Here is a 15872-nt window from a genome sequence, read left to right as displayed (position 1 = left end):
GGCAGGTCCCCAGGAGGACTTCTGTGCCTCCACAGCAGTTAATTTATAAGCCACCCTATTAGCAAAGTGCTCCTGGGTTAACCACCCCCCTCCTAAGGAGGCTAAAAATAGCTTTTCCTTGGACTTTGCTGCTGGGGACAGGAAGGGCAAGGAGGTGGGTTGCTATTTTTAGGTTGAATCAAAGCTCTTGGAGGTCTGGAGGGGGGGGTTGTGTCTTGGCCAAGGTGTTGGGGAAGGTGCTGAGGGGAAAGCTGGTCCTGGGTGACCTCTGCTGCTGCTGGGATCTGAGTTTGGAGCAGAAAGGAGGGAGTGGGGTGGGGGTGAAGAGGAAGGAGGAGAGAGTTTGGATCTGGGATGAAATCTCCAAACCCTTCCTGGTCCATCATCCAAAAAAATCACAGAATAATTTGGGTTGGAAAGGACCTGCAAAGGTCACCCAGCCCACCCCTGGCACCCCCTCACCTACCCCATGGTGCTCAGACCCTCCTCAGGCCTCACCCTGAACATCTCCAGGGATGAGAACTCGACCATTTCCCTGGATAATATTTTCTATTTTCCCACTCCTGAAGGAAAGAAAGACTTTGGGATGAATTGATGAGAAGCTCAAGACGAGGCAACCCTGTCCTGGGCTGCCCCAAGAGGAACATGGCCAGCAGATCAAGAGAGGGGCTTCTCCCCCTTTCCTCTGCACTTGTGAGACCCCAAACTCCAGCTCTGGGGTCCCCAGCAGGAGTAGGACATGGAGCTGTTGGGATGAATCCAGAGGAGGCCACAGGGATGATCCAGGGGCTGGAGCAGGTCCCCTGGGAGAAGCTGAGGGAACTGAGAAAGCCAAAAAATCCTTGAAAGGTGGAGGGGTTTGGTGAGGTCATGGAGAAGGCTCCAGGGGAAGCTCAGAGCAATCCCTAAAGGCTGAAGAGGGAATTTTTCTGAGTGTCAGGAGCAGGGGAAATGGTTTGGAGCTGAAGGATGGATGGATGGATGGAGGGATGAGAGGTGTCCCTGGGCATGGGGGGTTGAAGGGGATGAGCTCTGAGCTCCCTGCCAGCCTCAGCCATCCTGGGGGTCTCTGATTCCATGGCACTGGGGGCTGGTGCATTCAGACCCTTCTCCATCCCCACCTTTCGGTGGCCTGGGTGGTTTTGGTGGTTTTGGGTCCTTTTCCTTCTCCTCCTCATCCTTGTCCTCATCCTTGTCCTCATCCTTGTCCTCATCCTTGTCCTCATCCTCGTCCTCATCCTTGTCCTCATCCTTGTCCTCATCCTCGTCCTCATCCAAGTCCTTTCCTCTTTCCTCTTTCCTCTTTCCTCTTTCCTCTTTCCTCTTTCCTCTTTCCTCTTTTTCCTCTTTTTCCTCTTTTTCCTCTTTTTCCTCTTTTTCCTCTTTTTCCTCTTTTTCCTCTTTTTCCTCTTTTTCCTCTTTTTCCTCTTTTTCCTCTTTTTCCTCTTTCCCTTTTCCCTTTTCCCTTTTCCCTTCTCCTTCCTATTCTTTGCTGCTCTGTAGGGGTTTTGGGGCTTGTGGCTGTGCCAGGCACTCAGGAATCAGGGAATCTCCTTTGGAATGTCCCCAGCCTGTCCTGGGATGGTTTGTCCCTCCTTGGACACCTGGAGGAAGGAGTTTGCAGCCCAACCCGAGGCTGGAACTTCCCTGGGAGAAGCTCCCCGTGGATATCCTCTCTCTTTATCCAAGGGAAAAATAAAGGTTGGGGGGGATCTGGTTGGAGCCAGGAGCTCAGCATCTTCCCCACCAGACTCGATCTGTGACCTGAGCACTAAAAGTCCCCAGAAAAGGAGGAGGAAAAACAAACAAACAAACAAACAAAAAAAACCTGTGGGGTGGAGCAGAAAGTGGAGGAGAAGGGAAGGGCCCTGCGTATGGTTGGGATGGGGTGGTCCAGGGGGGAGGTGGCACCTCCAGGGGTGACACTGCAAAGCCCCCCCAAAAAAACCCCAAAACATTGTCCCCAAAAGGTGGAATTTGTGAAAGACTTCTGAGTGTCCTCCAGAGTTCTTCAAGGTTGAAAAACATCTCGGAAAAACGCCAGGGGCTGAGCAGGGACTGCAAACACCTCCTTCCCTCCAGCCCTGCTGCCCTTTTCCAACCTTCTCAGCCCAAATTCCATCTCCACTCCCAACCCGAGGCCTCCTGCCATCAGATAAGGGGCTTGGGGCTGGAGTTGTGGTGGTTAATGAGTGGTTAAAGGGCTGAAAACATCTTGAGGAATGAGCTGGGCTGGTTTTAGGAGGAGTGGTAACCCCAGGGGAGGTGGGACTGGATTGTGGGGTTGATGCCTCAAGAGGTCCTTGTGGGGTTTTTTCTGATTTTTCTTCTCTTTCAACCCCGTGAGGCCCTTGAGGTCTTTAAGGACTTTTGAAAAAAGGGAGTTTTGATCCCAAATTGCCTGTGGGTGCTCCCCAACCCTACTAAAATGGGGGAAACTGCCTCTCGCCTTCAGATCCACCACCAAAGGTTGTCACCCAGCAAACAATACATAAATCCCAGAATCCCAGAGTGCCAGGGCTGGGAAGAGAGCTCTGGAAATCATCAGGTGGCACAGGATGGGGTCCAGCTGGGCTTGGGATGTCCCCAGAGATGTCCCCACCACCTCTCTGGGCACCCTCAGAGCCACCAAATTCCTCCTCAGGTTGAGAGGGACCTTCCCAAAGTCAGGTTTGTGCCCCTCACCTCTTGTCCTGGGCACCCCTGGGTGTCTGTCCCCTTCCCCTGACGCCCCCTGAAGGGTTTAGGAGCACTGAGAAGATTCCCCCCACCTTGGTCTTTTCTTCTCCAGACTGGGAGAGATGTCCCAGTGGCACAGGATGGGGTCTCCAGGTGGGTTGGGGATGTCCCCAGAGACTCCTGGCTTGGGATCCATCATCCCCATGTCCCCAAAATCCCCATCCCTGTGTCCCCATCCCTGTGTCACAGATGTCCCCAGAGACTCCACCACCTCTCTGGGCACCCTCAGAGCCACCAAATTCCTCCTCAGGCTGAGAGGGACCTTCCCGTGGTCACCCCTTGTCCTGGGCACCCCTGGGTGTCTGTCCTCTTCCTCTGACCCCCCGTGAAGGGTTTAGGGGTGTTGAGCATGTCCCCCCTTGGTCTTCTCCAGACAAAAATTACCCAATCCTTGGAGCAGGTGTAGATTTTTTGTCTCCCTTCAGCTTCAAAGCCACTCCTTAGGTGGCAGCAGCCCTACTGGGTCCCCAGGCTGTGACATTGTTGGTGCTGGAGGGAGATGAACCCAGTGGCTTTTGTCGTGCAGGATGCAGATTGCTTTCCAAAAAAGCCCAGAAGGACCCTGTGGCAGTGCTGAGGTGACCTCAGGCCTTACCTGAAGCCACCAAATAAACCCCAGTGGTGCTGGAGCATCAAGCTGTGACCTGGCAGTGGGGACAGGAGGAGGAGGATGGTGTGGGTAGAGGTTTAATCATTGATGGGGAAGGGGAGAGGGACCCTGGTGGGTGCTGAGGGTGCTTCAGATCCCTGTCCCTGACCTCTTCCCTGTCCCTGCAGTCATCCTGACCGACGAGGAGGTGCAGAGGAAGCGGGAGATGATCCTGAAACGCAAGGAGGAGGAGGCACTCAAGGAGAGCCTGAAGCCCAAGCTCTCTGAGGAGCAGCAGAAGGTCATTGAGATCCTTCTCCAGGCTCATCGCAAAACCTTCGACCCCACCTACTCTGACTTCACCAAATTCCGGGTACAGCTGAGGCTGCTTTGTCCCCCATTCCCACTCCTGGGACCAAACCTGGTCCCTAGAGTCACAGAATGATGATGGGATGGGATGGGATGGGATGGGATGGGATGGGATGGGATGGGATGGAGGGACCTTAAACCCCCCCCAGTGCCATGGGCAGGGACACCTCCCCCCAGCCCAGAGTGCTCCAAACCCCATCCCAACCTTCAGCACCTCCAGGGATGGGGCAGTCATCCAAAAATCATCTCTTAGACCCGTCAGATGAATCTTTCCAACCCAAACCATTCCCTCATCCCAAACCATTCCTTCAGGGGTTGATGGAGGCCACCATGGGGTGACCAAATCATTCAGTGCCAGCCCCCCTGCCATGGGCACCCCTCCCCCCTAACCCCATCCCTAACCCATCCCTTCAGCACCTCCAGGGATGGGACAGTCACCCCAAAAATCATCTCCTGGACCACTCAGATGGGCTTTAAGGTTCCTTCCAAACCATTCCATGATCCCAAACCATGCCATGGGGACCCCTCCCAACCCCCTAAGTGGCTCCAAACCCCATCCCAACCTTCAGCACCTCCAGGGATGGGGCAGCCACAGCTTCTGGGGACACCCAGGGGCTCCCCCCACCCCTCCCAGGGAAGAATTTCTCCCTCATCTCCATCCTCAGTCTCCCCTCGGACACTTTCAAGCCGTTCCCCCTCCTCCCATCCCTCCAGGCCTCATCCAAATCCATCCCCAACATTCCTGGAGGAACCTGGAGGTATCTGAGGGCACTTCAGGTGCTGGAAGTTGCTCCAAGGTCTCCCTAGAGCCTTCTCCTCTCCAGACTGAACCCCCCCAACTCTCTCCCCCTGTCTCCAGAACTGTACATCCCTCCCAGCAGCCTCCTTTGGACTCCATGGAGCTGTTCCCTCCCTCCACCTCTCCCTGGAGAAGAATTAAACACCCCCTGCAAGAACCCCCGAGCTGCTGGCAGGAGGAGGACACCTGCCCTCCCAACCCCATTCCTCACATTCCCCTCTCTCTTCCAGCCCCCTGTGAGAAGCAGCTCCAGGAGCAGGGGGACAGGCAGAGCCTCCTCCATTCTCACCCAGGACCTCTCATCCGAGGATTCCAGTGACCTTTTTGGCTCTGATGCCTTCAGCACAATCTCAGGTACCACCCTCCCCTCCCCAGGGGTGACAGGGCTGGAAGCTCAGAAGTTTTGTCCATGTTTGGCCACCCAGCCTGGGGGTTTCCCTCCTCTGGGGACATGGGTTATCTGGAAGACCCTCCTTGTGGGCTTGAAAAGATGATTTGCAAGCCAAAAACATGAAGGGCTGGGTTGGGTCATGGCCTAGTGGACCTCTGGGTGTCTTGTCTGAGCCCTCCAAGAAGAGCATGATCCTTAAGGTCCTTTCCTACTCCAAACATTCTATGATTCCATGAAGGTCAGGGCTGGGCTGCTGCTCAGACTGGGCTTGGATTTGATGCCAAGGGAGCAGAGGACTGGAAGGTCCTGGTGCTGTCTGTCCCAACCCCATTCCTCATGTCCTGCTGCCCAAAGACAATGGGAGGTGCTCTTGGCAGCATGGATGCCGTTCCTGCTGAGGAAATTCCTGCAATTCCTGCATTGCTCTGCTCCCCTAGGATGTCCCCACACAGGGACCCTCTGACCCTCTCCTTCTCTCCAGAGCCTGTGGAGCCTCCAATATTTTCCAACCTGGTCCTCTCCGAGGAGAATGAGGACAGCTCCTCTATGAACATTGGCTTCTCCCACCTCTCCATGCTCCCACACTTGGCTGACCTGGTCAGCTACAGCATCCAGAAGGTGATTGGCTTTGCCAAAATGATCCCAGGATTCAGGTGAGACCTTTGCTCATGGATCCATGGTGGTTTTCCACTCTTGGGAATACTGGTGCCACCTTTCACAGTCAGATCATTTGGCTCTCTGCCCTCTTCCCAGCTCCCCCTCAGGCTCTGTTCCCTTCCCAGGTCTGCTCCTCTTTTCATGTTTTCTGTCCCCCCTCCTCCTTTGGGGTGTCTCCTCTGCACTTATGGGGTTCCTCCTCCTTTGGGATGTCCCCTCTGCTCTTAGGAGGTTTTTCCTCCTTTGGGGTGTCTCCTCTGGGGTGTTCACTCTCCCCTTCTGGGGTTCCTTCTCTCCCCTTCTGGGGTGTCCCGTTCATCTCATCATCTCATCTCATCTCATCTCGTCTCATCTCGTCTCGTCTCGTCTCGTCTCGTCTCGTCTCGTCTCGTCTCGTCTCATCTCAATCTCATCTTCTGGGCTTCCCCCTCTCCTTTTTCACTCATCCCCCATCAAAGCTTCAGCTCCTAAGAAAACCACTCGAGGTCCCATCCTGGTGGCTGAAGGACCTCAGCTCCTCCTGAACTCCAGGCTGCTGGGTGGTGCCAGTCCCTCCAGAAACACCCCCTGCGTCCTGACAGAGCACCCAGGGACAGGGAGGAGCTGGGGTGTCCCCAGCAAAGGCACTGGGGACCTCAGGGACCCCATGGAGCACCGGACGGGTCCTTGGCTGCTTGGACAAGGTCCTGGGTCATCTTCTCCTTTTTTTTTTGCCCAGGGACCTGACAGCAGAGGACCAGATTGCTCTGCTCAAATCCAGTGCCATCGAGGTGATCATGCTACGCTCCAACCAGTCCTTCACCCTGGATGACATGAGCTGGACCTGTGGCAGCAGTGACTTCAAGTACCGCATCAGCGACGTCACCCAGGGTGAGGCTGCCCTGGGGTGGGTGCCAAGGAACCTCCACCCAACCAAATCAGGAGGGAATGTCCCACCCCCTTGACTCCTGAAGGGAAAGCTGGGGCTTGGAGCTGTCTCCAGACCCTCTGTCCTGCCATAGGAGTGGAGTTCTGCTCACCCTGAGCTGCCCAGAGGGTTGGGAAGGGGCAGGAGCTCCCCAGGCAGGTGGGGGAAGAGTCCTGGCCTCAACTTCCCTCCTTTGGGATTTCATGGAGCCATGGGATGCTTTGGCTTGGGTTGGATGAGCGTTAAAATCATCTAATTCCACCTTCTGCCATGGGGACTTCTCCCCCCAGCCCACAGGGCTCCAAACCCCATCCCAACCTTCAGCACCTCCAGGGATGGGGCAGTCACCCCAAAAATCATCTCCTGGACCCGTCAGATGGTTCCTTCCAACCCAAACCATTCCCTGATCCCAAACCATTCCCTCAGGGGGTGACCATGGGGCCACCATGGGGTGACCAAATCATTCAGTGCCACCCCCCCTGCCATGGGCACCCCTCCCCCCAGACCCCATCCCAACCTTCAGCACCTCCACGGACGGGGCAGCCACAGCTTCTGGGGACACCCAGGGGCTCCCCTCCCAGGGAAGAATTTCTCCCTCATCTCCAACCTCAGTCTCCCCTCAGACACTTTCAAGCCATTCTCCCTCCTCCCATCCCTCCAGGGCCTCATCCCAAATCCATCCCCAACATTCTTGCAGGAACCTGGAGGTGTCTCCTGGAGGTATCTGAGGGCATTTCAGGCACTGGAAGGTGCTCCAAGGTCTCTCTGGAGCCTTCTCCTCTCCAGGCTGACATTCAGATGACATTTCTGGACTTTGTCTTTTAGAAGAGCCACAGAGGAACTGGGGGAACACCCAGATCCTGGGTGCAAGGGCAGAGTGAGGTCCCAAGGGAAGCTGTGGGAGATCCTGCTGTGCTCAAACTCCTTTTCCCTTCCCAGCTGGCCACAGCATGGACCTGCTGGAACCACTGGTGAAATTCCAGGTTGGTTTGAAGAAGCTGAACCTCCACGATGAAGAACATGTGCTCCTCATGGCCATCTGCATCTTGTCCCCAGGTAGGACATTTCTTGGGAGCAGAGCCCGACCCCCCCTGGCTCCAACCTCCTCTCAGGGGATGGCAGAGCCAGAAGGTCTCCCCTCAGCTTCCTCTGCTCCAGGAGCAAACCCCCAGGGCCCTCAGGGGCTCCTCAGAAGTTCTCCAGATCCTTCTCCATATTCTCCAGCCCCTCTCCATGTTCTTCAGCCCCTTCCCCATCTCCCCTCCCCATCTCTGGACACTCTCCACCCCCTCCATGTCCTCTCCAGCTGCTCTGTCCCAGTCCTGGAGCTTTGCCTGGGGCTGGTGTCACCCAGAAGCAGAACCTGGCACTTGGCCTGCTTGGACCTCAGTGTATTGGCCTCATCCCATGGATCCAACCTGCCCAGACCTCCATCCCATGGATCCAACCCATCCAGATCCTCATCCCATGGATCCATCCTGTCCAGATCCTCTCCCCATGGATGCAACCTGTCCAAATCCCTCACCCCATGGATCCCACCTCTCCAGACTCTCTCCAGACCATTCCTACTCCCAGGCAGTTCCACACTTAGGGAACATTCCATCCCCTGCTCCAACCCCTGGATCACCCCTCACACCCAACTTCCCCCCATCCCAAACTTTCCTCACCATGCTTCGCCCCATCCTAAAAAGTCCTCCCATTCCTCAGATCGCCCTGGAGTCCAGGACACTTCCTTGGTGGAATCCCTTCAGGATCACCTCTCAGAGATCCTTCAAACCTACATCCAGGTCCGACACCCCCTTCCTGGGAGCCGTCTCCTTTATCCCAAGATGATCCAGAAGTTGGCTGACCTGCGGAGCCTCAACGAGGAGCATTCCCGGCAGTACCGCTGCCTCTCCCTGCAGCCCCAGCATTCCATGCACCTCACACCTCTGGTCCTCGAGGTTTTTGGCAACGAAATCTCCTGATTCCCAACTCCTCACCTCCCCCTTCCCAAAAAAATCACCCTCTGATCCAGGCCTGCTTGGGAAGTTTTGGATGCAGAGGGTCCTGCACTGCTCCAGTTCCTCCTCCGCTTGGACCCAAGATCCATTGGTTTCTCCTCAGTTTTTGTCACTTCCTTACCCTCTGCCACCACATTTGGCCTTTTCTGGAGCTCAAATCCCATTTTTTTTTGGACCCTGGGAATGGTTGAAAGGAGAAGCCCTGAGGTGATTTCCTCAGGGGGGGGGGTGGGGGGGACACATTCCTGAGGCTTTTGCTCTCTTCCTAAAGACCCCCAACATGTGTTCCCCCCCAGTTCCAAACTGGGGACACCAGTGGATGTCCCACAGCCCTGCTGGGAAACGTGGTGGAGTCCATCCCCCTCCCTCCCCCCCCCAAAATGTGTCACCAGTTCAACCAGTCCCACTAGCCACCACCAGACTGCAAGGAGGTTGGGGATTTGTCATCAGGTCCCTACAGGGGAACTTGGGGAGGTTCTAGAGGAGCTTCCTGGGCTAGGGCAGGACCCCAGGGGAGGGGATGACCCTCCCCCCAGGAGCCACCCCCCTAGGGGTGGTTGGGGACAGGAGGGGACATGGGGTCCCCCCACTGCTGGTGTTGGGGGGGGTCAGGAGAGGACCCCCGGGCTCCTGGGAGGAGGGGGCTGCTGCCTGCAAATAAACTGGGGTTGGGCCTTCTGGGGGCTGAGTATCCGTCTGTCCCCACGCCTGGATGTCCCCTGCGTGTCCTTCTGTCCCCCGTGTGTCCCCTGTGTGTCCGTCTGTCCCCCTGGCTGTCCCCTGGGTGTCCCGTGTCTGTCCATCTGTCCCTGGCTGTCTGCTGGGTGTCCAGCTGTCCCCTGGGTGTCCAGCTGTCCCCCTGTTTGTCTGTCCCCTGGGTATCCTTCTGTCCTCTGTCTGTCCCCTGGGTGTCCCCTGCATGTCCTTTTGTCCCCTAAATGTCCCCTGTGTGTCCATCTGTTCCCCTGTCTGTCCATCTGTCCCCTGGCTGTCCCCTGGCTGTCTGTCCCCTATGTGTCCCTGGTGTGTCCAGCTGTCCCCCTGTCTGTCCCCCTGGGGCTGGCAGGGGGCTGGTGGCCCTATGGACCAAGCTGTCCTTGGATGTCTCCATCTGCCCGCGTGTCCCCCTGCCCACCCCTGTGTCTGTCTGTCCTGTGTCCTCGTGTGTGTCCTTCCCTCTGTCCCCCTGTCCCTGTCCCTCTGTCCCCTCCCCTGTGTCCCAGCTCCGCCGCTAGGGGGCGCTCCCTCCCTCTCGTCTCCACCCCCTCCCTCCCTCCCTCCCTCCCATTTTTCCGCGCATGCGCAATGGGTGTGGAAGGGTGGGAGGGTGGTGGTTGTCTAGGCGCGTGCGTGGGGGGGAGGAGCAAGAAGTGGGCGTGGCCCGGGGATGGGGCGGGCGGGGAGGCGGGTGCGGCGCGTGCGGAGGCCCCGGATGTTTCGCGCTGCTCGCCTCATGGCTGCAGCGGTCAGCGGGACCGGGAGCGGGGCCGGGACTGGGACCGGGACTGGGACCGGGACCGGGTTTGGGCCAAAGCCGCCGCCGTCCGAGCCCTCCTGCCCGCTCATCGGCACCCATGACGGCACTTTCCACTGCGACGAAGTGCTGGCCTGCTACCTGCTGCGCCTCCTGCCCCGCTACCGGGTACGGCCCCCCCCAGGGAACCCTGTGGTGGGAGCGGGGACAACCCCGCGACGGGAAGGGGACATCGTGAGGTGTCGCGGCCCTCTCTCGAGTCCCGGCTCCCTCCCGTAGATCCCCAAACCTCCTTCGGGTTCCCCCTTCCCTGGGGAGCAGCTCTTGGGGGGCGCCACCTTTAAGGTCCTGGACCCCCCCCAAGGGTTACCCTCAGGTCCCCAGTCCCTGCTTGGTGTCTCCAGTCACCCCAGAGGTCACCCTTTGGGTCACCAAGTGCTCATGGGCATCCCTGGCCCCTTTTCAGTGTCCCGAGTGTCACTTAGGAGCCACCTTTCAGGTCTCCAGACCCAGCTGGGGGGACCTGGGCCACCCCAGGGGCCACCTTTAGGTCCCCAGTGCCTGCTTAGGGTCTCCTGGGCATCTCTGCTACCCCATCAGTGTCCTAGAACCACCCCCTGTGTCCCCAGACCCACTTTGAGGGGTCCCTGGTCCCTCCCAGGTGTCACCCTTAGGTCCCCAGCCCCTCTTGGCCATCCTTGATCCCCCTCTTAGTTCCCCAAACCCACCTGGGGGGGTTCCCTGGGCCCTCCCAGGGGTCACCCTTAGGTCGCACTTCTCAGTCCCATTTTGGGGGTCCCTGGTCACCCCGGGGGCAGCTCTCAGGGGTCGCCTGAGCCCCCCAGCCTCACCCCCCCCACCCCCCAGGAGGCTGAGGTGCTGCGTACCCGGGACCCTGAGCTCCTGTCCCAGTGTGAGGTGGTGGTGGATGTGGGGGGGGAATACGACCCCGAGCGGCACCGCTATGACCATCACCAGAGGTGAGACCCTTCCCCAACACCCCCCCAACACCCCCCATCCCCAAGAATGAGGTGGGGAGGTAGCCCTGAGGGCTGATTCCAGGAAATCCTGGGCAGGGATGAAACTCTGAGGAACAATTGAGGGTCCTGCACCTGGGGGGTGAAGAACCCCGAGGGCCCCCAAGAGAGTTTGGGATGGAGGAGAATGATCTGGGGGTCCTGATAGTAACTGATCCCTGAGGCAGTGGGGTGCCTGGATCCTGGAATCCTGGAGAGGTGAGAGCTGCACCCAGAGCCCCTCCAGAGGCCACTGGGGGTCTGTGTGTGTGTGTGTGTCCCCAGGCAGAACTTGGGGACATTGGGTGGAGCAGGGGGACCTGACTGCTGCTCCTCAGGAAGAACCCAACCCCCAGGGAGGTCCCTGCTGGGAAGCAGCTCCATGGAAAAAGCCTTGGGAGTGCTGGGGGGTTGGGGTCAGGGAATTCCCCAGGGGTCAGGAATGTGTCCTGGGGGGCAATGGGATCCTGGGGGGCATCAGGAAAAGTGTGTCCAGCAGATCCTGGGAGGTTCTACTCTGCCCTGGGGAGACCACCCCTGGAATCCTGGCTCCAGTTTGGGGCTTCCCAGTTGCAGAGAGACTGGGATGTACTGGAGAGAGTCCCCTGGAGAGCTGGGAGGGTGCTGAAGGGCCTTGGACATCTCTGCTGGGAAGAAAGAGTGAGAGCCCTGGGGCTGAGAGGGGATCTGTGGAATGTCCCTCAAGAGCTGAGGGGTGGAGGGCAAGAGGAAGGGGATAGTCTCTGTTCAGGGGTTCTGGACAGAGGTTCTGGAGTCTCCTTCTCTGGAGGCTTCCAACCCCCCCTTGTTTGTGTTCCTAGGGGATCATGCTGGGACAGGGGAGTTGGGATTGGGGAGGTCTAAAGTTCCCTCCCAACCCTGAACATTTTGGGATTCTGGGATCCTCTGCTCCCCCCCCCTAGGTCTTTCACACACTCCATGCACACCCTCCGGCCAGACAAGCCCTGGACCACCAAGCTGAGTAGTGCTGGGCTAGTGTATTGCCATTTTGGCTCCCAAATCCTGGCAGAGCTCCTGGGGGAGCCAGAGGATGGCCCCGTGGTGACGATGCTCTACGATAAGGTACTGGGAGGGGGGGGCTGGGGTGGTTTTGGGGGGGTCTCCACCCCTCACCGCTGCCTCGCAGCTCTCCCTGGGGCTCCTCCTGTGCTGGGGGAGCACTGGACCAGTTTGTTGCAGTTACTGGTGTGGGCTCCAGACTGCATGTGAGCACCTTGATAAAGTGACACCAAACTCAGGGGAAAGGTTGACAGCCCAGAGGGGAAAGAATCCCAGAAGAATTTGGGTTGGAAGGGACCTCCTGTGGTCACCCAGTCCAAGCCTGCACTCAGCAGGGACCCCTTCACCCACAGCAGGGTGCTCAGAGCCCTCAGGAATCACCCCAAAGGTGATCTCCAGAGGTCCCTTCCAACCCCTCACATTCTCTGGGTCTTAGGGTTGGACCAGATGATTCTTCAGATCCCGTCCAGACCCACACTCTGTGACCCTCAGCGTTTGTATCCCCTTTTCCCCCTCCCCAAATTCCCCCCCAGCTCTACAAGAACTTCTTTGAGCTCCCTTGCAGCCCCACATTGTGACCCTCAGGGGGTGTGTGTATCCCTTTTTCCCCCTCCCCAGATTTTCCCCCAGCTCTATGAGGACTTCTTTGAGGTCCCTTCCAACCCAACATCCTCTGACCCTTGGGGTGGGGGGCTGTGTGTGTGTCCCTCTCCCAGCTTTACAAGAATTTCCTTGAGGTCCCTTCCAGACCCACATTCTGTGACCCTCAGGCTGTGTGTCCTCTCCCCCTTTTCCCCCTCCCCAAATCCCTCCCAGCTCTATGAGAACTTCCTGGAGGAGATCGATGCCGTGGACAATGGGATCGCTCAGGGGGAGGGGCGGCCCCGCTATGCCCTCAGCACCACCCTCAGCACCCGGGTCTCCCACCTCAACCCCCGCTGGAACGACCCCCAGCAGGACCCCGAGGTGGGCAGGGGGAGGTGGGGGTAAGGAAGGAGGGGGGGGTGGGACCCTTCCCTTTCCTCACCCTCCCCTCCCTTGTGTCCCCAGGGGGGTTTCAAGCGGGCTCTGGAGCTGGTGGGAAGGGAGTTCCTGGAGAGGGTGGAATTTTACCACCGGGCGTGGCTGCCGGCCAGGGAGGTGGTGGAGGAGGCTCTGAGGAGACGCTTCGAGGTATGGGGGAGGTGGGGGTTAAATTTAGGGGGGAAAAGGAGGAGGGAGGAGGGAAGAACCCCGAGGAGGAACTGCCCTGCACCACCCAGGGTGTCCCCTGCATCCCAGGGCATGAGGCATGGCTGTGCCCCCCCCCCTCCCTGCACCCCCAAATATAGCTGTGCCCCCCCCATACCCCTTAACACAGCTGTGCCTCATTCTGCACCCCTAAACACAGCTCTGCACCCCTAAACACAGCTGTACCCCCTCATCCTGCACCCCTAAACACAGCTGTGTCCCTTAACACAGCTCTGCCCCCCCTACACACAGCTGTGCCCCCCCCCCTGCACCCCCATATCCTCACACCCACTCCTGTCCCCCCCAATACCCTCCAACCCCCCCTCCTCCATCCCTCCCTGCAGACCCAACCCCCAGAGCTCAGCACCCGTCTGACTGAGGGGAAACTGAGGCAGCAATAGTTGTGGGGGTCCCAACCTGTGTGTGTCCCCCGCCAGGTGGACCCCAGTGGGGCAGTGCTGGAGCTTCCTGGGGGGGGCTGTCCCTGGAAGGAGCATCTCCTGCAGCTGGAGCAGGAGCTGCAGCTCCCCCAGCCCCTCCTCTTGGTTCTCTTCCCGGATCCCAGTGGGCAGTGGCGCCTGCAGAGTGTTCCCGTGGGACCTCACAGCTTCCAGAGCCGGTCAGACCCCTCCCCACCACTCCTACCCCCCAAAAAAAAAATCCCAAAACAGTGAACGGGGCAACATGAGGCTGGGGGAGTGTCCCCTGGGGGGGGTCCTGCAGGGATCACGTCCTCTAAAACATTTCCATTAAGGATGTGAGGGTGGGATTGGGAAGGATTTGAGCCAAATTTGGGAATTCTTTGCTTTGAGGGCATTGGGAAAAGAGAAAATTTTGGCTGGGGAGGGGGTTGAGGTCTCATCCCTGGAGATGTTCAAGGTGAGGCTTGAGGAGGCTCTGAGCACCCTGGGGTAGGTGAGGGGGTGCCTGGGTGACCTTTGCAGGTCCCTTCCAACCCAAATTCTGTCATTTTTGGGATGATGAACCAAGAAGGGTTTGGAGATGATGGAAAAAAGGCAGAGGTTGCCCAGGGAGGGGGTTGAGCCTGGAGATGTTCAGGGTGAGGGGTGCAGGTAGATAGAAGGTAACTGAGGAGAGGTGGTCCAGAGAGGTTCTCCCACCCCCTGGAATATTTTGTCCCATTCCAGAAAGACAGGGAAGTGCTGGGAAGAGTCCAGAGCAGAGCCAGCAGGATGATGGAGGGAGTGGAACATCTGGTGAGGAAAGGCTGAGGAGATCCTCAAGCTGGAGAAGGCTGAGGGGTGACCCCACCAATGTTTATAGATACAGAAAAGGAGGAATTCCAGAGGGATGGAGCAGAATCTTCCCAGTGATGTCCCATGGTAGGGACAAGAGGCAATGGGAGCAAGCTGGAGCACAGGAGGTTCCACAGAAATACAAGGAAAAACTTCTGCCTGGGAGGGGGAGGGAGCCCAGGCTGCCCAGAGAGGTTCTAGAGTCTCCTCTGGAGGCTTCCAACCCCCCCTGGATGTGTTCCTGGGGGGATCAGAGGAGCTCCAGAGGCCCCTTCCCACTCTTGACAATTCTATGGAGCAGAGCTCCTGAAGTTCAGGGAGAGGGGGGAGGAAGAACCCCAGGGCAGCAGGACAGGGAGGGGGAAATCCATGGGACATTTTGGGGAGGGGAGGGGGAAGGTTTATGGCAGAACATGGGAAATTCCACCTCAAATGAGGAAAAACTTCCAACTGGGAAGGAGGAATCACCCAGGGACAGGAATTGGAGGCGCTGATCCTTTGGTCCCTCTGCAGATTTCTCAATTCCAGGAACATTTTCAGCTTTATTTTTCTTTCCCCCCCCTTCCATTTTGTTTTTTTCCAGCCTCCCTCTCCCCGAGCCCTGGCGGGGGCTGCGGGATGAGACCCTCTCCCAAATTTTGGGGCTCCCTGGATGCATCTTCGTCCACTCCAGCGGCTTCATCGGGGGACACCGCACCCGGGAGGGGGCCCTGGAGATGGCAAGGAGGACCCTGGCACAGCACCAAGGGGGGAAGACACAAACCTGATGCCACCAACCCCCCCTCCCACCTCAACCCCCTCCATCCACCCCAACATGGACCCCAAAAAAGGGGGTGGTGGGGTCAGGCTGAGACAGTTCCCACTCAGCGCATGGAGTGGGACAAAAAAATCACCCCTGGAGGGGAGTTGAGGGGACAGAAATCACCCCCCCAGGAGTGCCACTGGTCCCAGTCCCAGTGTAGGACTGGTCTGGACCCTCAGCCCAAGCCCAGAGACTTTTTGGACCCATTTCTCTGCGGATTGTCCTCATTTTTATGGTGGCTTCCCACCACCAGTATAAACCAGTCTGTGCCCAGTGTGTGTGCTGCTCTGGAACTGGGGGTTTGGGGTATGGGTCAAGGTGTCTTTGGGGTGCAGGGGGGGACATACAAGTGTCTGCATTGGGGCTCAGAGTTGGGGTGCAGGCATCACCCCCCCCCGTTACTGGGATATGTCCCAGCAGCCCCCCCCCCCAAATCCTGCTTTTACCCTGACTCCTGTTTTAACCTTAAATCCTCATTTTTTACCTCAGATCCCCTCAGTTTTGACCCCAAATCATGTTGGGATTACCCCAGTCCCTCATTTTTACTCCCAATTCTCATTTTTAGAGTAAAAAGGAGATCCTCTCCTTTTTACCCTAAATCCTCAATTTAAACCCCAAAC

General features: G+C 58.0%; 2 protein-coding genes across 2 annotated transcripts in view; both read left to right on the top strand.

Annotated features, from left to right (window-relative positions):
• VDR (vitamin D receptor) overlaps window positions 1-8867 on the top strand; it is a 32884-nt gene extending 24017 nt beyond the window's left edge. Inside the window, exons 7-12 of the mRNA XM_030468129.1 lie at window positions 3517-3701; window positions 4727-4850; window positions 5369-5540; window positions 6263-6414; window positions 7391-7507; window positions 8159-8867. Of these exons, the coding sequence (XP_030323989.1) occupies window positions 3517-3701; window positions 4727-4850; window positions 5369-5540; window positions 6263-6414; window positions 7391-7507; window positions 8159-8418 (1010 nt within the window). The 3' untranslated portion in view covers window positions 8419-8867. The remainder of the gene's footprint in view (window positions 1-3516; window positions 3702-4726; window positions 4851-5368; window positions 5541-6262; window positions 6415-7390; window positions 7508-8158) is intronic.
• A 1025-nt stretch (window positions 8868-9892) lies between these two features.
• C33H12orf10 (chromosome 33 C12orf10 homolog) lies at window positions 9893-15367 on the top strand. Its single transcript, XM_030468240.1, has 7 exons — window positions 9893-10096; window positions 10796-10908; window positions 11868-12027; window positions 12781-12930; window positions 13015-13137; window positions 13632-13813; window positions 15034-15367. Exons 1-7 carry the CDS (start codon window positions 9908-9910, stop codon window positions 15215-15217), a joined length of 1101 nt encoding a protein of 366 aa, XP_030324100.1. The 5' UTR covers window positions 9893-9907; the 3' UTR covers window positions 15218-15367.
• The last annotated feature ends 505 nt before the right edge of the window (window positions 15368-15872 follow it).

Source organism: Calypte anna, chromosome 33 (genome assembly GCF_003957555.1).
Source record: "Calypte anna isolate BGI_N300 chromosome 33, bCalAnn1_v1.p, whole genome shotgun sequence".
NCBI lineage: Eukaryota > Metazoa > Chordata > Aves > Apodiformes > Trochilidae > Calypte > Calypte anna.
This window is presented reverse-complemented; position numbering and strand designations above follow the sequence as displayed.